The sequence below is a fragment of the Erinaceus europaeus genome, chromosome 12 (assembly GCF_950295315.1).
Source record: "Erinaceus europaeus chromosome 12, mEriEur2.1, whole genome shotgun sequence".
Lineage (NCBI taxonomy): Eukaryota > Metazoa > Chordata > Mammalia > Eulipotyphla > Erinaceidae > Erinaceus > Erinaceus europaeus.
The window spans coordinates 3,991,708-4,015,915 of record NC_080173.1 but is presented as its reverse complement, the minus strand read 5'-3'; the positions used below and the strand labels follow the sequence as shown (position 1 = coordinate 4,015,915).

At 48.5% G+C, this 24,208-nt stretch overlaps 1 protein-coding gene across 2 annotated transcripts in view; it reads left to right on the top strand.

The window, feature by feature from the left end:
• Positions 1-24,208, top strand: part of PRKCA (protein kinase C alpha) — a 362,209-nt gene that overhangs the window by 316,437 nt on the left and 21,564 nt on the right. For both annotated transcript variants that reach the window (XM_060202620.1, XM_060202619.1), the window contains exon 14: positions 23,715-23,795. In XM_060202620.1, coding sequence (XP_060058603.1) covers positions 23,715-23,795 — 81 coding nt within the window. The remainder of the gene's footprint in view (positions 1-23,714; positions 23,796-24,208) is intronic.

The following is a 24,208-nucleotide window of genomic DNA, read 5'->3' as shown; positions in this document are numbered from 1 at the left end:
GGACTGGTGTAAGGATCCCGATTTGAGCCCCCGGCTCCCCACCTGCAGGGGAGTCGCTTCACAGGCGGTGAAGCAGGTCTGCAGGTGTCTGTCTTTCTCTCCCTCTCTCTGTCTTCCCCTCCTCTCTCCATTTCTCTCTGTCCTATCCAACAACAGCAGCTATGACAACAGTAACTACAACAAGCGCAACAAGGGCAACAAAATGGGAAAAAATGGCCTCCAGGAGCAGTGAATTCGTAGTGCAGGCACCCAGCCCCAGCAATAACCCTGGAAGCAAAAAAAAAAAAAATTGCAATCAAGTCATAAACAAAATAAAGAATTCACACACCAGTGTTTCCAGGCATACCATGAGCTTAGTAATATCTTTCAAACATGAATAATAGAGAGTGAATTCACGAAGAGAATACAACCTCTGGACACAGTCTTTCTGAAGCCTCTTACTGGCTGGCTCGTATCAGACAGGCTGTGATGACAGCTGTACAGGGTCCATGGAACAGCCACCAGGTGCTACCAAGGCTCGGGGACAGGAAGTAGCAGCACTATGAGGAACGGCTTTGAACATCCCCTCCCTGAAGACCAGGTCTCTCTCTGCCAATCCAGCTGACAGATCTCCGTGTTCAGTACAACTCCAGCCACCTGCTATCACGAGACACAACTGCTCCCTGTAGATGAAACTTCCCAAAGAGCTGAAGACATCCTTCCTCCCAGCATCCCTGGTTCTGTTTAGTTTCTTCTTGCTAATATAAAAGGCAGCTGTAGATTTAGTAGATTGAACTGTGGGAGAACTGTGGGGGTGGGGATGGGGATGGGGATGGGGACGGGGACATAGACCTTTGGTGATGGGAGTGATAAAAAAAAAAAAGAAAAGAAAATTAGGGACCGGGTGGTGGCGCACACACATTACAGTGCACTGCAGGGAGAAAGCTTTGCGAGTGGTGAAGCAGGGCTGCATGCATATCTCTCTCTCTCTCTCTCTCTCTCTCTCTCTCTTCCTTTCTATCTCCCCCTTCCCTCTCAATTTCTGGCTGTCTCTGTCCAATAAATAAAGATAATTTTAAAAAGCTTTAAAAAAAAAAAGCCAGAGCTGAGCAGTGCTCTGGTCTTTCTGTATAAAAAAATAAATAAAATAGAACCCATAAAAATTTAATAGGTGCAAACTATACAGGTGTATTGTCTCAGCCTTCTGTATGCCATAAGCCTGAAATTAGGCCCACTGATTCTCCCACTAATGCTTGCAGTGAAACGTCAGCAGGGTTGTAAAACATACAGGAGCTGTGGGGAGCTTTTTACTGTGCCCCACCCTGGGCAAGAGGGTGTCTGTCTGTCGTAACCCGTGACTTGTGGTGCCTCCCTCAACCTCTTAGTCAGCCTCTCTCTCTCTCTCTCTCTCTCCCTCTCCCTCTCTCTGTTTCTCTCTTCTCTCTCCCTCTCTCTGTTTCTCTCTTCTCTCTCCCTCTCTCTCTCTCTCTCTCTCTCTCTTCTCTCTCTCTCTCCCTCTCTCTCTCTGTTTCTCTCTTCTCTCTCCTTCTCTCTCTCTCTCTGTTTCTCTCTTCTCTCTCCCTCTCCCTCTCTCTCCCTCTCTCTCTCTGTTTCTCTCTCTCTCTCCCTCTCTGTTTCTCTCTCTCTCCCTCTCTCTCTCTGTTTCTCTCTTCTCTCTCCCTCTCTCTCTCTCTCTGTTTCTCTCTTCTCCCTCTCTCTCTCTCTCTCTCTGTTTCTTCTCTATTTCTCTCTCTCTCTCTCCCTCTTCTCTCTCTCTCTCTGCTTCTCTCTCTGCTAAGGATCTTGAGATGAGTAGCATCTATCCTACACATAGATTGGAGTGTTGTCTGTCTCAAGGCAGGTTAGTTCTGCTAACTACAAGGAACCCACCCAGATAGCCCATGATGGGTCTCTTCCCATCTCAATAGCCCATGATATCACCCAGATAGCCCATGATGGGTCTCCTCCCATCTCTTTCTTTACCTTGATACCATCTGCAAAGTTCCTCTGGAAGGCGGCACGCTCACACGAGCCGGGGCCCAGGTAACCACACCAGTGTCTGGCTGCCACCCTCATGGCAGCTTGTGTCTGCTTGTGTTTGAGTAACTCCTCGCCTTCCTCCGCCAAGTTCCCTCAGCCACCCTGTCTCTCTCTAACACAGCTTAGTAACTTTAGGTCCTGAAGCCTGTGTGCGTCACAAGTCCGTCTGTGTCCGTGCGCCATTAGCAGACACCTGGGCTCCCTTCTGCACCACAAACGGGGAGCCCTGCAATGAGTTCCATCACCCACCTGCTTCCTTTCTGTGACCCCACCCACCTTCCCCTCCCACCACCCTTCCCGGACACCCCTGTGCACTGTGAACTCCTCTCTCATTCTATAACACTGTCGCCTTTTGAGACCGGCTTGTTCAACTGAGCGCCTCCCCTTCCCCCAGAACCGAAGTCACCGTGTCTGAGTACTTCTTCCGTCACTCAGTCAAGTTACTAAACCACCCAATGCCTCAGTACCTCCAGCTGTAGAATTTGCAGCAGCACCTACCCGCCAAGGCTGTTTATAGCTTGAAGCATGGACCGACCCAAGGCCAGTTGGTCCCGTCGTCAGGGCTGTTCACTGATTTCCTTGGCACAACTGGGTCTTTTCTTTGTCGGATAACAGTAGAGGCTAGCTAGGTTGGCTTAGAAAAGACTCTTTGAACTGAGAAATTGTTTATGATTTAGAAGGTACTGGGAGAAAATGATACCTACAGAGGGCTGGTCGTGTCATGCTGGGATCCCAAGAAGATGCTATCAGAAGGAAAGAGCCTGGAAATAGAGTCCAAAAGGAGGCAGCCTGAGGACAGCCGTCAGAGAGAAGGGTGCTAGGGATACATAACACAGAGGGGGATGCTGGGAACATGCTACAGGAGAGAGAGAGAGCCTAAGACATGTTCAGAACCCTGCGAACATGCCATCAGAGAGAAGTGTGTGGAAAGCGACTCTGGGCCTCTCTCGCACTGAGGATATGCCTGATCCAGAAGACCCTCCACTTCTGCAAGCCTCCGTTCCCGTCCCTAGAGCCAGTGACCAAGCAGGAGGAGCCCACCACCTACTGCGTGTCTGCTACGTGGGAACACCAGACACTCTCCCAGTCCTGATCAACAGACAGAGACGCAACATGGCATCAGCCCGTGTCGCAGATGTCTGGGAGACATGGGTGTCTGAGGCAGAGTCCAGTGGTCCCAGGCCAGGTGCATAAGCGACCAGGTTCCACCCCGGGCTCAGGCCACCTCCAGACCTCGGCACGTGCACGACGGCAACCTGCTGCTTGAGCTCAGAGCACTTCTTCTTTTTTTTAATTTTTAAAAAATATTTATTCCCTTTTTGTCGCCCTTGTTGTTTTTATTATTGTTGTTGTTATTGATGTCATCATTGTTGGATAGGACAGAGAGAAATAGAGAGAGGAGGAGAAAACAGGGGGAGAGAAAGACAGACACCTGCAGACCTGCTTCACCACCTGTGAAGTGACTTCCCTGCAGGTGGGGAGCCAGGGGCTCGAACCGGGGTCCGTCCTGACGCCAGTCCCTGCACTTTGCTCCACGTGCGCTTAACCCGCTGCGCTACCACCCGACTCCCACTCAGAGCACTTCTACAGAGCATCCCTCATGCTTACTGACCAAGCCCCGTGCCGCTGGGAACACAGAAACCTCTCAGACAAGACTCCCTGGGGCCGGATGGTGGCGCACCTGGCTAAGCGCACGCGTTACAGTGCACAGGGACCTAGGTTCAAGCCCCTGGTCCCCACCTACAGGGGGAAAGCTTCATAAGTGGTGAAGCAGGGCTGCAGGTGTCTCTCTGTCTCTCTCCTCCTCCTCCCCTCTCAATTTCTCTCTGTCTCTATCCAATCATAAATAAATAAAAAAAAAAAATCAAACAAGACCCCCCCCACCCTGGAAGGGTCCACAGTTCAGGACAAACCCCACGTGTGCAAGCAGGCTGGAGTCTGTGTGGATCACTGAAAACCAGGCCACACCGCCTGTGATTAAAGCAGTAACTTAAAGCTGATTTGACTTTCCTAGCATTTATTTTTCTCAGAAGGGGCCAGGAGCTTGGCATGTTGAACACCAAGAATGATGTTGGTGGAGAGAAAAGGCCAGCTTGGCTCCAGGTCTCTGCATCTGCTCAGAGGTTAAAATCATCCTGTGCTCTGTGGACATCTTGCTGTCACGCGGAGGCAAAAACAATGATCTCCAACGGCATTTCTCTTCACAAGCGAAGCAGAGGCTTAAATATTTATGACTGTTTGCTCAAAACCCTTGAAATGGATTAGCACTGGAGCATCTCCTTAACCAACCAGTGGAGATGAGCTAAGGCAGAAAATGTCTCCAGCAGATGTGACTTGCAGGGGGGGTTGACTCAGGCACCCACGGAAGGGGCCCTAATCTGGAAGTACTTCCCATGGAGGAAATGATTCGGGGTCCCTGGGAAGACTGAGCAGCCCTCCAACCAGGTCTGATCCCCGTCTGTAAAAGAAGGTGTTGGGGCATACAAGGCCTGTCACAGCTGCAGTCTCTCCCAAGCAGCCAAATACCAGAGTGTGATTGCTAGATTAGCCCCAGCCTTGCTCGGAGAAAGACGAACCACAGGGAAAGTGTTTGCTTCAAGTGACTCTGAGTATCTCCTGCTGCCACGAGAGTGAGGCCTTTTCAGAATGTGCCTTTGGGAGACCTTCCTTGCGGCTTCTCAGTGGTCGAGGCCATAGTCGCTGGTCCTTAAGGGACATCACATGCCAGGAGATAGCTCCACTCTGTACCAGGCACCTGGGCACATCTTCTGGTGGTTTTTTTTTTTTAATGTTTATTTTTTATTAGTGATTTAATCATGATTGACAAGATTATGGGATAAGAGGAGGACAGTTCCACACAGTTCCCACCACCAGTTTCATGTCCCATCCCCTCCATTGGAAGCTTCCCTATTCTTTATCCCTCTGGGAATAGGGACCAAAGATATTTTGGGGTTACAGAAGGTGGGTGGGAGTTCTGGCTTCTGTCATTGCCTCTCCACTGGACATGGGTGTTGGCAGGTGGACCCACACCCCCAGCCTGTTTCTGTCTTTCCCTAGTGGGGCAGGGCTCTGGGGAGGTGGGGCTCCAGGACACATTGGTAAGGTCGTCTGTCCAGGGAAGTCCACTTGGTGTGATGGTAGAATCTGCAGCTTGGTGGCTGAAAAATGTTAAGATATAAAGCAGAACAAATTGTTTAATAATCAGGAAGATAAAGGTTAGAACAGAGCAGACGAGATTTGGGGTGTTCATGTTGGAAGAAGCTAGGAAGTCTATTTTAGGTCTATTCCAAGGGCGGGCACATCTTCTGATGTCTCTTGCCCACAAGCAGTCGGCAAGTGGCATCTTCTCTTTCTCCCTCTTAGAGCATTATTCCAAAATGACACAGGCTATGGAGGGCAAAGGTGAGACTTGAACTTGAGACTTTCTGACCCCATACCCATGTATTCTGTTCGCCTGTTGCACCATGTCTTCCATTGTGAGAAATTGCCCAAATTTAAAAAGGAGAAGGAGGAGGAAGAGGAGGAGGAGGAGGACATTACAAAGGCCAGAGGGATAGCACGGTGGTAGTACATACTATGTTTGCATTCCCGAGGCCCCAGAGGTTCCAGGTTCAATCCCCTGCACCACTATATCCAGAGCCCAGCAGTGTTCTGGTGCCTCTCCCTCAAATAAATTGATCTTAAAAGGAAAAACACTGGGGCTGGGCGGTGACATGCTGGGTTGAACACACATGTTACAATGTGCAAGGACTTGGGTTCAAGCCCCTGGTCTCCAGCAGCAGGAGGGGATGCTTCCTGAGGGGTGGTGCAGGGCTGCTGCAGGTTCCTCTCTCCCCTCTCTTTCCCTTCTCTCTCAATTTCTCTGTCTTAGATATTATAGACCTTTTTTCATCCTCTCTAATATAATGTCTTTTATTGCAAGAAGGACTTACATCCATCTAAAGTACTGGGTTGTCAGAAAAGTCATGGTGCATTTTTGCATAGAAAGATACGTCACAGAGGTTGGGTGCTGGCGCACCTGGTTAAGCTCACGTAGTACTAAGCGCAAGAACCTGCGCAGGGATCCTGATCCGAGCCCCCGGCTCCCCACCTGTAGGGGGGTCGCTTCACAAGGGGCAAGGCAGGTCTGCAGGTGTCTGTCTTTCTCTCTCCCTCTCTCTCTCTCTCCCTCATCTCTCAATTTCTCTCTGTCCTAGCCAATAAGATGGGAACAAAAATGGCCACCAGGAGCAGTGGATTCATAGTGCTGGCAATAACTTGAAGGCAAAAACAAACAAACAAAAACATTACATCACGACTTTCCCAGCAGCCCTATGGAATCAGGCCAGAGTCACAGTGACTGAGGATTGGGTTCTGGCTGCTAATATTGGGCAGGATGCTTGGAAGCCAGAGTGACCCAGCAGCACCCCACCCTGCCTACGTTCACTTAGTGTGCCCAGCAGTCAAGGGGGGCCCGGAAGGAGCCAGGCAGTGGAGCCTGGGCTGAGGGTACTTAGACATGAGCCACTGCAGTCCAGGGCAGGCATGGCTTTGGAGACACGGCTGAGACCGTATTGCCCTCAGCAGTAACAGATGGTACGTCCAGAATGGCTAAGGCCACCGGGGCAGGGCGGGGAGAGGTGAGGCAGGGGGGTTGCACACCAGCTGGTCATTAGCAGATGTGTAGATTCCTGTGCATGTCAGGAGCCGGATGAGGTCAGGCAGCTAGGGACCTACTCCGTGGGCTCACGGCTTTTCTTTCTAGCCCTCCAGGGGGATCAGCCCAGTCCTGCCTAGGATTGCAGCTGGAGTCTGATTAATATGTGAAACCTGCCTGGCTACCCCACATTGGCGCTCACGCCTGTTAAGACACATGTGTGCCCGTCAGATATGGCCAGTGTGTTGTCAGCTTGACCACTCTTCCGGAGGATCCCAACGTCATGTCTAGGGGAGTCACATATTGGAAGTGGGAAAGCAAAGAGAAGACCGAGACTGCCCAGAGAGATCAAGGATGAACTGGAGAAATGCAGAGTCTTACACACTAAGGAAAATAAATGTTGGGGCCCGGCCAGTCGCGCTCCCAGTTAAGCTCATAGGGTACAAAACACAAGGCTCCAGGTTCAAGCTGCGGCTCCCCACCTGCAGGGGGCACACTTCACAAACAGCGAAACAGGCCTTCAGGTGTCTCTGTCTCTCTTCCTCTTTATCTCCCCCCCCCCCCATTTCTCTCTGTCCTATCCAATAAAAGAAGGAGAAGGAGAAGGAGAAAATGGCTTCTAGGAGCTGTGGATTTGTAGTGCCAGCAGCAAGCCCCAGCAGTAACCCTAAAGACAAAAAAAAAAAAAAAAAAGGAAGGAAGGAAATGTTCATGGGCCTCATCAGAGTTCGCAAGGAACACGGGTGTCTCGAGAGGTGGGGTGAGGGGAGGGACAGGATCTGGCCCCAGAGAACCAGGAACACGCAAGAGCGACGTGGCACGTGGCACCGGGCTGAAAGTGAACGGCAGCAGTCAGGCCGGAGCCCTCCGTGGTCACTGCAAGTAGAGGACGTGGACGAGACTCGGGCTGTTTGTAGACAGAGGAGACCTGGCCAGAGCGGAGGGCTGCCCTATGGGTCCCCGCCGTGACCGAGAGCCCCTTGGCCAAACACCTCCTTGACTTTGTTTGCTTCCATCTTGCAAAAGTCAACTCTGCAGAGTTGGTGTCTTTGTTGCCCTGGCCCTGTTTTCCAGGTGATAAGTCCAAGGTCCAAAGAGTTTCATTTACTTTTTTTTTTTTTTTTGCTTTTCTTTTTCCCCTGACTTCCAAGTCAAGGGCAGACCTGGGCTTTGACCCCTGGCTGATCAAGCCGTTGAGCTCTGTGTCCCACAGTGGCGGCTGGCATTGTGTGTGAAGGTGCTGAGAGGTGGCTCAGCTGCCGTGTGGGGAAATGTCACACCCCTTCCTGAGCTCAGGGGAGCTATTCCCACAAGCCTGCTCCTTGTGTCCGGAGCCCCGAGTAAAGCGCAGATGAATCTCTCCTCCCCCACTCGCTCTGGCTGCTTTCACGGGCCCTTCCTTCCGAGACTGGTTTTAAATCCCGGAAAAATAGGTCAGGGATTTCACACGTCAGTTTCACCTTTTACTTTGCAAAGTTGCCCGGGTAGTGCAGGAGGGGAAGGGGGATCTTGAGAGATGTCCTGCCTCTTCTCCACTAAATTCGTGTGTGTTGTTCTTATTGTTACTCTCTGGCTCACTTCTTCTGTTAGTCCTCCAAGGCCAGCAACGGGATTCCTGCTTTGCAAACAAGCAAAATGAGAGTGGAGAGGAGAGAAGTCCCCAGTCAGGGCACAGAGACAGCAAGCAATTTAAAAAAAATTTTTGTATTTATTAATTTTTCCTTTTGTTGCCCTTGTTGTTAAATTGTTGTAGTTATTATTGTTGTTATTGATGCCGTCATTGTAGGATAGGACAGAGAGAAATGGAGAGAGGAGGGGAAGACAGAGAGGGGGAGAGAAAGACAGACACCTGCAGACCTGCTTCACTGCCTGGGAAGCGACTCCCCTGCAGGTGGGGAGCCGAGGGCTCGAACCAGGATCCTTACTCCGGTCCTTGTGCTTTGCACCACACGTGAAGCTTCCCCTGCAGGTGGGGAGCCAGGGGCTTGAACTCAGGCCCTTGTGCACTGTAATGTGTGTGCTCAACCAGCTGCGCCACTGCCCAGCCCCTGTCCTGAGCTTCTTCAAATGGTAGGTGACCAGAGCAGACAAAAATGAAAGCCAGAAGGCCCTTTGAAAGCTGCACATGATACCACACAGCCAGTCTGCCTCTCTCTCTCTCTCTCTCTCTCTCTCTCCCCCCCCACTCTCTCTCTTCACATTCTGCATGTCAGAACAAGTCCCAGAGCTAGCCTGGATACAAGGGTACCTGAGACGTCTGGGCTGACTGTCTTGCTTATGAAACCTTTCCTTCTAAATAAAAGTTCAGAGTGGAACTAGAACCAGGATCTGGAAAATTCGTTAGACTTGAAATGTCCCCATTCCTTTTTTTTCTTCTCCTTTTCTTTCTGTTTTCTTCTGTCGTGATGGCAATCTGAAGCCAGTGTTAGTGATTACAAGCGGTTTCTTGCACCATGTGGGCTGCTTGTAATCTTTAGGGGGAGGGAGAAGTGTGGAGGCTATCCTGCTAGTTGCCCTCTCTTCATAGGAGAAAGTGAACAAACAGCATGGGAAGGAAGTAGAGAGGAGATTTGCAGTGAACAGACCTCAGGCACTTTTACTTAGAGAAGCCATTTTCTGTTATCTCAATTCCTAGGAGAAGCACAGTTTTTGTCCAGGCAGAAAAGATGTACTGATTTGGACTCTGGACTTTCTGTTCTCATCTTGCAGTAATTTTCTGTCCTTACGTAATGCATTTTGAACAAAGGTTTCAAATAGTATAGAGATGTCTCGTGATGGGCTAAGCTCCTTGGTGTGTAGAATGTCACGTTTTGATGTACTTTAGCCACCTGTGTGCCCGTGTCCTCTGTGAGATTTGGGCTCTGTCAGTCTGTGTGAAGAAGACAGAAAGAACAGAGAGGGGAAGGGACGTCAGTACTGTGGGGGGGGGGGGGCGGGGGGAGGGGCACCTCAAATTTCGCCACTTTCATAAAATCACATTAACTGCACAGGGAGGGATGTTTGCACATTTTTACTTTCTGTGCTTTATTCTAGAGCAGTGCCCAGCTCATCATAAGATAATATTTACAGGAAAGAACAAATAGATGATTCAACACTGAGGCTGTCCAAGTGCCCCAAGCCTCTTCAGAGGGCCTAATATGCATTCCTAGCCGCCTCTCTCCGGTGAAAAGCTTCCCTTTGTTTTGTGTCACTCCACGGAACAGCTGTACCTGAAGCCAGCACTTCCTCCTTTTTTCTTTAAAAAATTTTTAAATTTATTTTGCCTTTTGTTGCCCTTGTTGTCTTTTTATTGTGGTTGTAGTTATTATTGTTGTTGTTATTGTCGTCGTTGTTATTGGATAGGACAGAGAGAAATGGAGAGAGGAGGGGAGGACAGAGAGGGGGAGAGGAAGACAGACACCTGCAGACCTGCTTCACCACCCATGAAGCGACTCCCCTGCAGGTGGGGAGCCGGGGGCTCAAACCGGGATCCTTCCGCCGGTCCTTGCGCTTTGCGCCATGTGCGCTTAACCCGCTGCGCTACCGCCCGACTCCCCACTTCCTCCTTTTTAAAACAAGTCATTCTCTTAGAGCAAGTGAGACCATTGTACTGCTCAGCTCTGGTATATGATGGTTCCACGAATTGAACCTGGGGCCTCTGATGCGTTAGAGCTAAGAGCTGCCCACTTTTTATTCATAATGTGAGGCACCCTTGAGGGAGTGTACGTACAGGTGCAGGTCTGTTCAGCTCGCCTGCTGTGGACCCGCATGTGTGCCACTCACTTTATTTTAATGAGCTTATATTTGTCTATTTGTTTATTTTGGGTAGAGAGAGAACCTCTCTTTAAAATGGAGCACTGCTTCCTCCAAGGGGCTGTGAGGGCTGGGGAGGGGATGGGTCTGCAGAGCTCACCACACGTGACTGCCCTGAAGGTGACATTGGTTACACTCATCATCGCTGTTGCCGTAGCCTTTCTAAAAATAATTTTGTGGGAGTCAGGCGGTAGCGCAGCGGGTTAAGCACACGTGGCGAGAAGTGCAAAGACCGGCATAAGGATCCCGGCTCGAGCCCCCGGCTCCCCACCTGCAGGGGAGTCGCTTCACAGGCGGTGAAGCAGGTCTGCAGGTGTCTGTCTTTCTCTCCCCCTCTCTGTCTTCCCTTCCTCTCTCCATTTCTCTGTCCTATCCAACAACGATGACATCACTAACAACAACAATAATAACTTCAACAACAATAAAAAGACAACAAGGGCAACAAAAGGCAAAATAAATAAATATTTTTTAAATAATAGTAATTTTGTATATGTTATTAATAGTTTGTTACAAGATTGTAAAATTACGGTGTCTAATATCTCCACACCACACCCACTACCAGGGTTCCGTGTCCCCACCCTCCCACCTCCCAAGGACACCAACCGGAGTTCTCATAAGCCTCAAATAGTGTGCTTGCTTCTGTTTTGTTTGGATTGTGTGTGTGTATGTGTGTGTGTGTGTGTGTGTGTGTGAGTGTGTGTGTGAGTGTGTGTGTTAGTGTGTGAGTGTATATGTGTGAGTGTGTGTGTGTTAATGTGTGAATGTGTGTGTGAGTGTGTGTGTGAGAGTGTGTGTGAGAGTGTGTGAGTGTGTGTGAGAGTGTGTGAGTGTGAATGAGAGTGTGTGATTGTGAGTGAGTGTGTGTGAGTGTGTGTGTTAGTGTGTGAGTGTATATGTGTGAGTGTGAGTGTGTGTGTGTTAGTGTGTGAATGTGAGTGTGTGTGTGTGTGAGTGAGTGTGTGGGTGTGAGTGTGTGAGTGTGTGTGTGAGTGTGTGTGTGTGAGTGTGTGTGTGAGTGTGTGAGTGTGTGTGAGTGTGTGTGTATGAGTGTGTGTGTGAGTGTGTGGGTGTGTGTGAGTGAGTGTGTGGGTGTGAGTGTGTGTGTGAGTGAGTGTGTGAGTGAGTGTGTGTGTATGAGTGTGTGTGTGAGTGTGTGTGTGAGTGTGTGTAAGTATGTGTGTGAGTGTGTGAGTGTGTGTGTGAGTGTGTGTTTGAGTGTGTGAGTGTGTGTGTGAGTGTGTGAGTGTGTGTGTGTGAGTGTGTGAGAGTGTGTGTGTGAGGGTGTGTGTGAGTGTGTGTGTTTGTGTGAGTGTGTGTGAGTGAGGGTGTGTGTGAGGGTGTGTGTGAGTGTGTGTGAGTGTGTGTGTGTGAGGGTGTGTGTGAGTGTGTGTGAGTGTGTGTGTGTGAGTGTGTGAGTGTGTGTGTGAGGGTGTGTGTGAGTGTGTGAGTGTGTGTGTGTTAATATGAATCGGATGTCTAGATTCTACACGGGAGTGAAACCATCTGGCCTCTGTCTTTCATCTCTTTACTTGTTTTGCTCAGCACCATCACATTCAGTTCCGTCCATTTCGTCCCAAAGAACACAACATTATTGTCTTTCTCGTGGAATATATATCCCATAAGTTCTCCTGTAGCCCGTCCTCTGAAGGTGGCCATTCAGGCTGCTCCACCTCCGCGGCTATTGTGAATAACGCAGCTGTGAGCACAGGGCGCATCTGTCCCTTCTAATGAGCGCTGAGTGTCCACTGGAGTGTCCAATGCCTAAGGGTGGCGTCGCTGAGTCATAAGGTGATCACATTTTTTATTTGTTTGCGGACTCTCCATCCAGTCTTTCAAAAGCCTCCGTCTGCATTCCCACCACTGTCCCCTTTCCTCCGCAGCCTCTCCACACCTGTCCTTTCCTGGTGCGTTGGCGGAAGGCATTCATTCCCTCAGGTGTGAGGTGGTAACGCAGGGGAGTTTAACTTTGCATTTCTGTCATGATAAAGTGACGTGGAGCATTGCTTCCTGTGTCTGTCTCTTTGGTTCCCTGGCCCCCTTTATTACTGCGTTCTTTTTCACTTGCTGCTTTTGTAGGTCTGTAGCCAGTAGAGTCCTTTAAGACCTTATGCTGCTTCCGAGGTCTCCCAGAAAGCCTCGGCAGCCCCATCTTCTCTGGAAGACATTTGAGCACACTGCTGGCAGAGAGGGGAGGGTGGGTGGTGCCCCTCCGGTCTCTGAGGCCCTTTGGCCTGGGAGAGATGAGAAGCCGTCTCCTCCCACCAGCAGCCTCTTTTATCCCCTGGTCTTGTGCCCAGGACGAGAGAAAGCTCATTCATATCTCACTTGCCTCAGACAGGCAGCCATTTGTAACATCCTGACATTCCCCCAAGCAATTGGCTCCTGGAAGTATAATAACAGTGGTCGTAATGACCAACAGCAGTCAAACAGAGTGACAGAGGCCCAGTGGGGGGTCTGTCTTGGAAGCTAAAGTCCCAGCTCCCACGTGCTGCAGGAGACTTGCCAACACAGGCCCTTCTTGCCAAGCCTGCCTCTCCTTTTGTGAGAGTCTCTCCACTACAGAAAACCAAATTGCCATTGTGGGCCCTGGCCTGGGGCTTCTGCGTGCCAGGCAGCCTTTGGACTAGGCTGTCAGCGTCCGCTGGCCCACACGTGCCAGAGACACCTGCTCCTGTCTCCGGGAGACACTGTCGCAAGGGCGTCACCAGCCCCTGTGAGGTCACCGGGCACAGTCCTCAGCCCAACGCCAGGTCCCTCGGACAAGAGCCAGTAAACCAGAGAGGAGCCAGTAACACTCAGCCTGTCCAGTCCAGCAATGACCAGCAGAAGCAAAATGTGAGTAGGGGGCCAGGCGGTGGCACACCTGCTTGAGCAGTCACGCTAGAGTGTGCTAGGACCCGGGTTCTAGCCCCTGGTCCCCACCTGCAGTGGAGAAGCTTCACAAGTGGTGAAGCAAGGCTGCAGGTGTCCCTCTGTCTCTCTCCCCTTCTCAATTTCTCTGTACAGAAATCTAATAATGATTTAAAAATATATGAAAGAAAAGAATAAAACAAGCAAAATGTGAGTCAGCACTGCACTTAGCAACCACCTTTTAAAAAAGTAAACAGACAAACAAATAAGGGGTCAGGAAAGGTGTTCCCAGTTGAGGGCAGGTGTAATCATGCTCGAAGTCCCAGGTTCAAGCCCTCAGCCCCACCTGCAGGCGGGGAAGCTTCAAAAATAGTGAAGCAGATCTGCAGGTGTCTCTCTTTCTCTCTCTATCTCCCCCTCCTCTCTCAGTTTCTTTCCGTTCTAGTCAATAAAACAGATAGAAAAGGGAAAAAAAGGAAAACCTGGCTGCTGGGGGTGTTGCATTTCATCCTGCAGGCACCAAGGCCCAGTGATGCCCCCGGTGATGAATGATAAATAAGTAAATAAATAAATAAATAAATAAAACATGAGATGTGTTTTAATATATTTTCTTTCTTTTTTTTTTTTTTAATTATTAGCACCAGCATTATCTCGGAGGCTTGTACTGGCGCTATGAACACACTGCTCCCAGCAGCCGATTTTTCTTTCTTCCTCTTTCTTTCTTTCTTTCTTTCTTTCTTTCTTTCTTTCTTTCTTTCTTTCTTTCCCTTTCTTTCTTTCTTTCTTTCTTTACCTCTCTCTCTCTCTCTCTCCTTTCTATTTTATTGGATGGGGCAGAGAGAAATTGAGAGAGGAAGAAGAGATAGATAGATAGATAGATAGATAGATAGGTAGATAGATACCCCTGCAGACCTGCTTAAGTTCTCATGAAGCTTCCCCCCTGCAGGGGGACCCAGGGCTTGAGCCCTCTTGTTAACCAGGTGCCCCACTGCCCAGCCCTATAAAGGTTTAACTTGAGCAGGGCTTCCTGTTTCCTTTTTATTATTTTTTTTATTTTATTTCTGCAATGCTGGGGAATGCGAGTACTTATTCACAGCGGCTTGTAGCTGAGGGGAGACAGGCTTTGTTCTAAGAATGAATTTCTGAAAGTGAGTTTGCACCCTGTGCCTTGCAAATTGGCTCTGTCCTCACTTCATTCTGGTGCGCAGCCCGTGGGTGAGAAATCATGAGCTTCTCCAGGAGGAGAGCTGCCAGCTCGGCTCCAGCCCCACACTACCAGTGCCGCCGAGGGGCTGCAGTGTCCAGAATGACTGTGATCTGGGGCTGACAAAGACCATCGCCAAGAATGCACTCAGCACTCTGCGTTCGTGGAAGGGGAGGGGCGGCTGGTGGAACAGGCACAGGGACAGAAAGAGACAGGGGAGACCAAGACGGACAAAAGATGAGAGTGAGTCCACACACTAAGGTCACCTCAGATGACTGCAGGCTTTCGGGCTGGCGAGTCATCATTCTGCAGAGAAACATGATCTTGAAGCCGGTTGGCCTCACACGTTACCACGCGCAAGGATTCAGGTCTAAGCCCCTTGTCCTCACTTGTAGTGTGGAAGCTTCATAGGTAGTGAGGCGGGGCTGCGGGTCTCTCTCTGTCTCCCTCTCCCTCTCACTGTCTCCCTCTCCTCTCAGTTTCTCTCTGTCCTGTCAAATGAAAATGAGAAAAAGGAAGGGGGTAGGGATGGCTACAGAGAGTGGTGGATTCAGAGTGAAAGCACCAGGCCCCAATGATAACCTGGTGGCAATGGAAAAAAAAAAAAAAAGGAAGAGAGGTGCCCACACACTTGCTATCTGGTAGCTCTCCCACTGGGTGGTCTTTCCTCTCTCTCTGAGTGTAGAGGTCTGGTTGAGGAGAATGGTCTCATATTTGAAGACTATCAGGTATGGGAGGAAGGAAGTTCTCGGGGCTGGGCAGTGGCACCCCTGGCTAAGCACACGTAGTGCTAATACTCAGCGTAAGGGCCCATGCAAGGTTCTGGGTTAGAGTCCCTGGTTCCCCAGCTGCGGGGGTGGGGGGCATGCTTCAGGAACGGTGAAGCAGGTCTGCAGGTGTCTGTCTCCCTTTCTGTCTCCCCCTCTCAGTTTCTCTCTGTCCTGTCCAATAAGATGGAAAAAATGTGTGCCAGGAGCAGTGAATTCGTAGTGGCGACACAGATCATTTGAAAATGGGCACTTCTCGATGAGCAGATCCGTCTTCTGGGTTTTCGTTTGGAATTTTGCCTGGGCTTGACTTGCTTGAAGGACTTTAGTAGCTAACTGTGGTTGAACTGTGCTGGCTTTGCATCTTTCCACCCGAGAGCCTCTTGAGATCAGTGTAGCCTAGAGCACAGTGTTGGTCCCCTTGGAAGCACTGGCATGGGGGGGGGGGCTCATTTTCCACCAGGTTATCACAAAGTGTGTTCCCCTTTGACTCTGTATTTAGCTCTGCAAAGACCCTACTTGAGGGCAAGGAGTTTGAGATGACAGTTGTGTCTGTGGGAACTCAGCACATTTTCTTAGACCGCCTTTGCAGCGGACAGCCCCATGCTAAAATATCGGACCCAGGCGGGAATTGAGCTCATTCAGCCTGTGGCTCAAGTTGTTTTTTTTTTTTTTCTGATATTATTTGCTAATTTCACTAATTGCACACGTTTCCACTTAAGATTCAGAGAGGGAGTTGGGAATAGCGCAGCGGGTTAAGCTCAGGTGGCAAGAAGCTCAAGGACCGGCATTAGGATCCCAGTTCGAGCCCCCGGCTCCCCACCTGCAGGGGAGTCACTTCGCAGGTGGTGAAGCAGGTCTGCAGGTGTCTGTCTTTCTCTCCCCGTCTCTGTCTTCCCCTCCTCTCTCCATTTCTCTCTGTCCTATCCAACAACAACTATATCAATAACAACAACTACAACAATAAAAAACAAGGACAACTAAAGGGAATAAATAAATATTTAAAAAAATTTTTAAATAAAAATAAAAAAAATAAGATTAAGAGAGATATAACATTTGGTTTTAAAAAAGCTATAATGTATGCTTTTAATGTTTGCATAGGATTCTCCAGTTTTCAAAGTCTCACTATATTCATTTATTTAATTATCCTCCCTGGCCTTCCAGAAATAACAGGATGGAATATTTCTGTTCTTGGGAATACTTTGTATGTCCACTTAGGTCTGCACCTTTCCAGAGGCAAGGTTTCTGACGTTTCCATGCAGGAAACAGAGAGTCCTTGTAAAACAGATAGGGAGACAAAGAAAAGATCCAAGTGTATGTAAAATTACTTGTCTATTCACCTGTCGATTCACTTATCTGTTTGTCTCTTCACTGTTCGTTAAGCAAGTAGTCACTAGCACATGTCATGACAGTGTCTGCCAGATTGGGTAGTACGGTGTCATCTTTAAAAGTAGGATGTCGCAGAAAAGCCTCCATTTGAAGTCTTGTCTTGACACTCATTCATTTTGCATTTTACTGATTTTTTTTATTTCTTTATTGGGGGATTAATGGTTTACAGTAGACAGTGAAATACAATGGATTGTACATGTGTAACATTTCCACATAACAATGCAACCCTCTGCCATCATGTTCAAGGACCTGAACCCACCCACCCCCACCCCAGAGTCTTGCACTTTGGTGCAGTACACCAACTCCAGTCTAAGTTCTGCTGTGTGTTTTCCCTTCTGATCTTGTTTTTCAACTTGTGCTTGGAAGTGAGATCATCCCATATTCATCTTTTTGCTTCTAACTTATCTCACTTAACATGATTTCTTCAAGCTCCATCCAAGATGGGGTAAAGATGGTGAAGTCACCATTTAATAGCTGAGTAGTATTCCATTGTGTATATAAACCACAACTTGCTCAGCCACTCATCTGTCATTGGACACCTGGGTTGCTTCCAGGTTTTGACTATTACAAATCGTGCTGCTATGAACATAGATGTACACAGATCTTTTTGGATGGGTGTGTTGGGTTCCTTAGGATATATCCCCAGGAGGGGAATTGCAGGGTCATAGGGTAGGTCCATTTCTAGCCTTCTGAGAGTTCTCCAGACTGCTCTCCACAGAGGTTGGACCAATTGACATTCCCACCAGCAGTGCAGGAGGGTTCCTTTGTCCCTACAACCTCTCCAGCATTTGCTGCTGTTACCTTTTCTGATGTGTGACATTCTCACAGGAGTGAAGAGGTATCTCATTGTCTTTATTTGCATTCTCTGACAGTCTGCGACTTGCATCATTTTTCTCATGTGTTTATTATCAGCCTTTTGGATCTCTTCTGTGGTTAATACTTTGTTCATATCCTCCCCCCATTTTTGGATGGGGTTATTTGTTTTCTTGTTGCTAAGTTTGGTGGGCTCTTTATATATTTGGGTTGTTAGCCTCCTGTCCAATATATGGCATGTAAAGATCTTCTCCCATTCTCTGTGAGATCTCTTTGTTTGGGTGGTGGCACCAATTTCTTCATATAAATACATTCTATATGATCTAGAGGTTGTCTGTTTTCCCACTTTGAGAAAGAAAAAACTAAGTGGAAACAGCTGTGAGTGGTTGGAGTTGGGGCCCAAAATCAGCTGACTCCCAGACACATGAGCCAGACCACTGGTCTCATGCAAAGGCTTCTGGGTATTCCTTAAGTCAGAACCTTCTTTCTGAGTATGGTGAGTGTTAGACTGACCTGCCGACAGCCATGTCCAGCAGAGAAACAGCTACAGAAGCCAGAACCCCCACTTCCTCTTCCTCATAAAGAATTTTTGTCCAGGCCTAGGTAGTGACACACCTGGTTGAGTACACATGTTGCAATGCTCAAGGAACCGGGTTCAAGCCCCCAGTTCCCACCTGCAAGGAGAAAGCTTTGCGAGTGGTGAAGCAGGGCTGCAGGTGTCTCTCTGCCTCTCGCCCCCATCCTTCTCGTTTCTGTCCATCTCTATTCAATAAATAAATTAAGATTAAAAAGAAATCTCAAGGACCGGCGTAAGGGTCCCGGTTCGAGCCCCCGGCTCCCCACCTGCAGGGGAGTCGCTTCACAGGCGGTGAAGCAGGTCTGCAGGTGTCTGTCTTTCTCTCCCCCTCTCTGTCTTCCCCTCCCCTCTCCATTTCTCTCTGTCCTATCTAACAATGATGACAGCAATAGCAACAACAATAATCACTACAACAACAATAAAAAACAACAAGGGTAACAAAAGGAAAAATAAATTTTAAAAAATATTGAAAAAGAAAGAAATCTAAAAAGAAATAGTATAGTGTTTATGCAAAGAGATCCTCATGCCTGAGGCTCCAAAGTCACAGGTTCAATTCCCTAAAACCACAACAAACTGAGCAGTGCTCTGGTAAAATAATTAATAGTAATAATAATAGAAAGAGAGAAAAGAAAGAAATCACAGTGAGCACAGGGACATTCATCGCAGTCTGTCATCCTGTCACAGGCTATAGAGGTAAGGCTCTGGTCAGCCAGTTTGGTTCTGTGCTGGTGACAGGCTGGAAGGCCAACAGCTCCCCCTCTGGGAGCTTTTCAGTGAGCGCAGCAGCTTCTGCTTCTCGGCCATCTTTGGGCTTCTTATACTCAACACTGTAATTACGCGCTTCCCCTGCAAAGCCCTTATGATCAAAGGAGCCAATAAGCCCCCAAATTATCAGTGTGGTCATAAGCGAAAGGATGAGTAGCTTCGGTTGTGTCCAGGACTCCCCGTTCTGCAGGCAGCCCCAGTCTGCCCGGACTTTGTCAGGCAGCAGACTTGACTTCGCCTCCGCCACTGAAGGACAGATTCGAAAACAGGAAATCCCCATGCAGACTCTTGGGCAAATCTTGAGTGGGGGCGGGGATGACCTTTCTATGCACAGTTCTCCCATCTTTAGGATCTGCCCCCGACAGAGTCACCGGAAACTGAAAGGCAACAGTGTCTGTTCGGCGTCTCTCGGGTGCCTGGTACCACTGGTAGACCTCCAGCGGCGGCGTCTAGAGTCATGATTCCCCGTCAGGCAGCTGGTGGCTACAAGGACACGTGCATTTTGCCTTTTCAAGAACTTTTAGATAGGAAACTATTTTTGATGACACTGCCGATCAAGACCAGAGAGTAAAAGATCCAGTGGGAAGGGAAAAGCAAGATAAGTGACTTCATGTGCCACACAAGAAAAGCCTTCCGCAGTGACAAGTAAATGCTATTCTGTTGTGTTATTTATTTCCTAGGAAAATAAAAGAGAGCCGGGTTGATTGTTTCCTTTGTGAAAAGCAAGTAAAAATGAATTTTCGATTAGACTTTACTCAGATAAAAGGTGAGCATTTTGAAGGAAAGGAAAAAGTAGCTTTCCATACACAGCTCTCCAAAAATAAATCTGAGGTGAATAAAACGCAAACTATGAAAAGGTTCTAAAATACCTAGCACTAAGTATGTCCTAGCTTGTAAGTATTTTTATTATTTTTCAGAAAGGAACTTCTAAGTCTTGTTTCAAAAGCAAAAAGAGTACATAGGAAAGCTTGCTAGACTCTTTTATTTTTGAACATCTAAAGGTGTCACAGACAAAACACAAATAAGAGATGAATTGGAAAGCATATAAAATCGACAACAGAAGGCTGATAACCTTATGATGTAGAAACCATAAAAGAACAGAAAGAAGACATATTAAGTATTTTTACCATTTTGAGAAAGTAATTTCTATGTATTACTCCAAACGTAGGCCTCATACCAGGAAAGCCTTTTAGTTTTCTGTTGAAACACAGTGGCCCTTAGGCTAGGTGTCACACCTCAGAAGATAGCAGAGCAACGCCCTGGCCTCTTCCCTCACACATTCTTTGTCTCTTTCTCTTACTATGAAATAATACTTCCCCTTAAGAGAAGATTTATGTATTTCATGGAAAGAGAAACAAGAGCATCGTTCAGGCACATGTGGTGTCAAGGCTTGCAAGTCTCTGTTGTCTATCACTGGCTAGCTCCTCAGCTATTACTGAATGTTTGCTAACAGTTTACATCTTTCTTTTTTTAAAAAATTATCTTTATTTATTGGATAGAGACAGCCAGAAATTAAGAGGAGGAAGGGAGATAGAGAGCGAGAGAGAGACACCTGCAGCACTGCTTCACCACTCACAAAGCTTTCCCCCTGCAGATAGGCTCGAACCCAGGTCCTTGTGCACCGTAACATGTACACTCAAGCAGGTGCGCCACCACCCAGACCCCACATTTTTCTTTTTTAATATATATTTTTATTATTGGCTAGAGGCATAGAGAAATTGAGAGAGGAAGAAAGACAGACAGACAGACCTGCAGCCCTGCTTCACCACTTGTGAAGCTTTCCCTGTACAAGAGAAGACCAGGGACTTGAACCTGTGTCCTTGTGCACTGTAGTATGTGCGCTCAACCAGTTGCTCTACTGCCCGGTTCCTCAAAAGATCTTTTTTTTTTAAATATTTATTTAATTTATTTATTCCCTTTGTTGCCCTTGTTGTTTTATTGTTGTAGTTATTATTGTTGTTGTCGTTGTTGGCTAAGACAGAGAGAAATGGAGAGAGGAGGGGAAGACAGAGAGAGGGAGAGAAAGACAGACACCTGCAGACCTGCTTCACCGCCTGTGAAGCGACTCCCCTGCAGGTGGGGAGCCGGGGCTCGAACCAGGATCCTCATGCCAGTCCTTGTGCTTTGCGCCACCTGCGCTTAACCCTCTGCTCTACAGCCCGACTCCCCAAAAGATCATTTTTTTAAGGGCCAGGCAGTGGCACACCTGGTTGAGTGCACACATTGCAAAACGTAATTTAAAAAAAAAAGATTTTACCTAGTGATAAAACTGGGGCTAGGTTGGGGTTTAAATCCAGTCCTTTCGGAGGGCAATTTATTATTCTATCACAGGTTATAAAGATAAGCGAGTCTTTGCTCCTGTAATTCCTTGCCGGGGAACTAGAATGACTTACATCACTTCTAGGTGACCGATCAGAGACTCATTTGTGTAGGGCTTTTTACGTTTCTCGTGTGTGTGAGTGAGTGTGTGTGTGTGTGTGTGTGTGTGTGTGTGTGTGTGCGTGCGTGCGTGCGCGCGCGTGAGTGTGTGTGTGTGTGTGTGTGTGTGTGAGTGTGTGTGTGTGTGTGTGTGTGAGTGAGTGTGTGTGAGTGTGTGTGAGTGTGTGTGTGTGTGTGAGTGAGTGTGTGTGTGTGAGTGTGTGTGGGTGTGAGTGTGTGTGAGTGTGAGTATGTGTGAGTGTGTGTGTGTGTGAGTGTGTGTGTGTGAGTGTGTGTGTGTGAGTGTGTGTGGGTGTGAGTGTGTGTGTGAGTGTGTGTGTATGTGTGTGTGTCTGTGTGTGAGTGTGTGTGTGTGAGTGTGTGTGAGTGTGTGTGGGTGTGTGTGGGTGTGAGTGTGTGTGAGTGTGTGTGTGTGAGTGTGTGTGTGTGTGTCTGAGTGAGTGTGTGTGTGAGTGTGTGTGTGTGAGTGTGTGAGTGTGTGTGTGAGTGTGTGTGGGTGTCTGTGAGTGAGTGTGTGTGTGAGTGTGTGTGTGTGAGTGTGTGAGTGTGTGTGTGAGTGTGTGTGGGTGTGTGTGGGTGTGAGTGTGTGTCTGTGAGTGTGTGTGTGTGAGTGTTCTCCTAGATTGCAGAAAAGAACAAGTGCAGTTTGAAAAAAAACAGCAAGGCCTCCTTGTAATTTCCTTTGGCTATCATTTTCTTGTCAGGGAAATGAGCTGAGATGCCAGATATAAACGAGCTCCCTTTACACAGCCGCCCACACTGAGGCAAGACATCCATCGGCGCTTACTCTACAGGCAGCAGCTTTCATGGTGGGAGGGGTGGAGATGGGCAGGCCTGCAGAAGGTGTGCTTACGTCCCAGGACGCTGCAGTAGGCACAACAAGCCATTAAAAATAAACATCCCAGAACATCGCAAAGTCAGATTTGTACACGAACTGGCAGCATGGCCCTACCAAATAGCTGGCATGATGTCTCCACCCCGACCCTGGGGCAGGCACGGCCCACGGGATCCAGGGAACTGTGTGCAGTAATCGACTCTGACCGGGAAACAACAGGGTCGTGTTTTCATTGGCCTGGGGACACTTGGAAACTCCAATGAACCTTATTCCCTCCCACAAGGGATGGGCAGAGACTGATTCCAGTACTTGCGGGAAACACAGAAAGTGGAGGGCAAGGTCTCCAGGGGCCTAACACGCCGCCTCCACCGCTGAAGAAATTACCAACTCACTGTGTTTGCGCCTCCTCCACCAACTTCACCTTCGTGTTAAAAACTAGTCTGAGCTGTCATGGCATTTCACCCGCAGTGACTTCACTTGCCTCTCGTACATCTCACCTATAAACACACTCACCTCTAACCGAAAAGGTCACTTTTTAACATCACGGTACCATTTAACAAGTCTAACAAGACCCAGTGATGCTCCCTTTACATCGAGATCCATTTTAATTTTCTCTTCTTTTTCACATTTGGTTTGAATCAAGCCTCAATTTTTTTTTTGATGATGATGATTATATTTTATGTGTCTTTCAAAACATTTTGAAACTTCAGACATCCAGCAGATGTCATTGTGCTCTGTGGACAGACAGCACAGGGAAGCCAGGACTTGTTCTGGGTCCTTTTTCTCTGATTGACACCCCACCACCACCACCATCATCCATTTTGATTTTTGCAAGACTCTGTGCACGTAGCCTGATCAGCTGGTTTTTACCAGACCTCTGACTTCTTCCCAAAATGAAACCCACCTCAGTACCCAAAGGCTTTTCATCCATGAGGATGACCAGATCTTCCAGAATCCAACCCTGTGCCCCTCCCAGCTAGACCCTGAACATTCCCCAACGTGCAGGATGATGAGTCATCTCAGGATAGTTCTCCCTGCGTCCGACTTGAAGAGCCCTCTCCCAGGGACAGAGTCGGCGGTGCACATGAGCTCACATGTTACAGTGCACAAAGACCCAGGTTCAAATCCCCAGCTCCTGCCTACAGGGGAGGATGCTTCACAGGTGGTGAAGCAATGCTGCAGTTCTCTCTCTCCCCTTCTCTCTCTCTCTTTCTTCCCCTCCTCTCGATTTCTGGCTGTCTCTATACAATAAACAAAGATATTTTTTTGAAAAGTGGGGGCCAGATGGTGGCACACCTGGTTAAGGGCACACATTACAGTGAGCAAGGACCCAGGTTCAAGCCCCTGGTCCCCACCTGCAGGGGGAAAACTTCACAAGTGGGGAAGCAGGGCTGCAGGTGTCTCTCTGTCTCCCTCCCTATCTTCCCTGTCCCTCTCAATTTATCCCTGTCTCTACCCAACAATAAATAAATAAAAATGTTTTTTAAAAAGTGAGGAGCCCCCTCCCCTGAGCATGGAAGTCAAAGACATATTGGCAACACCCCACCTGCATGAACTGAGCAGAACGTACCTTCACTCTGTCATGCGACTCACCACTAACCAGAGCTGCCATATTTGTTTCCGTACAGATCATCGCCTATCAACCTTATGGAAAATCTGTGGACTGGTGGGCCTATGGAGTCCTCTTATACGAGATGCTGGCTGGGCAGGTAACGTTGCTCTGTTTTCACGCCACTTCTAGCTGTATAATCAAAACACACCAGCTGTCTGAGCCGTGATGGTGGGATCTGGCAGTGTGGCATAGCTGGTGACTGTGGCTGTCACCATCCTGGTGGAAGAGGAAGGAGTTCCCTCCTTCAGCATGGATGCTATTCAACATGCACAGAAATGTATCTCCTGATTTATCATAAAGGAAAAATCAAGTTTCAACCTGGAGTGAAGACAGCTTAGGCATCACACTACATACGAAAGCCCCCCCCCCCCCCCGCCTGTCAGGGTACCTCACAGCAGGGGTTGGCTCTGGTTCTCTGCAAGTTTGTGGATCAAAACCATCCCCGGGTCCAGGTGGTGGCGCACTTGGTTAAGTGCTCGCATTACCACGCACAAGGACCCAGGTTCAAGC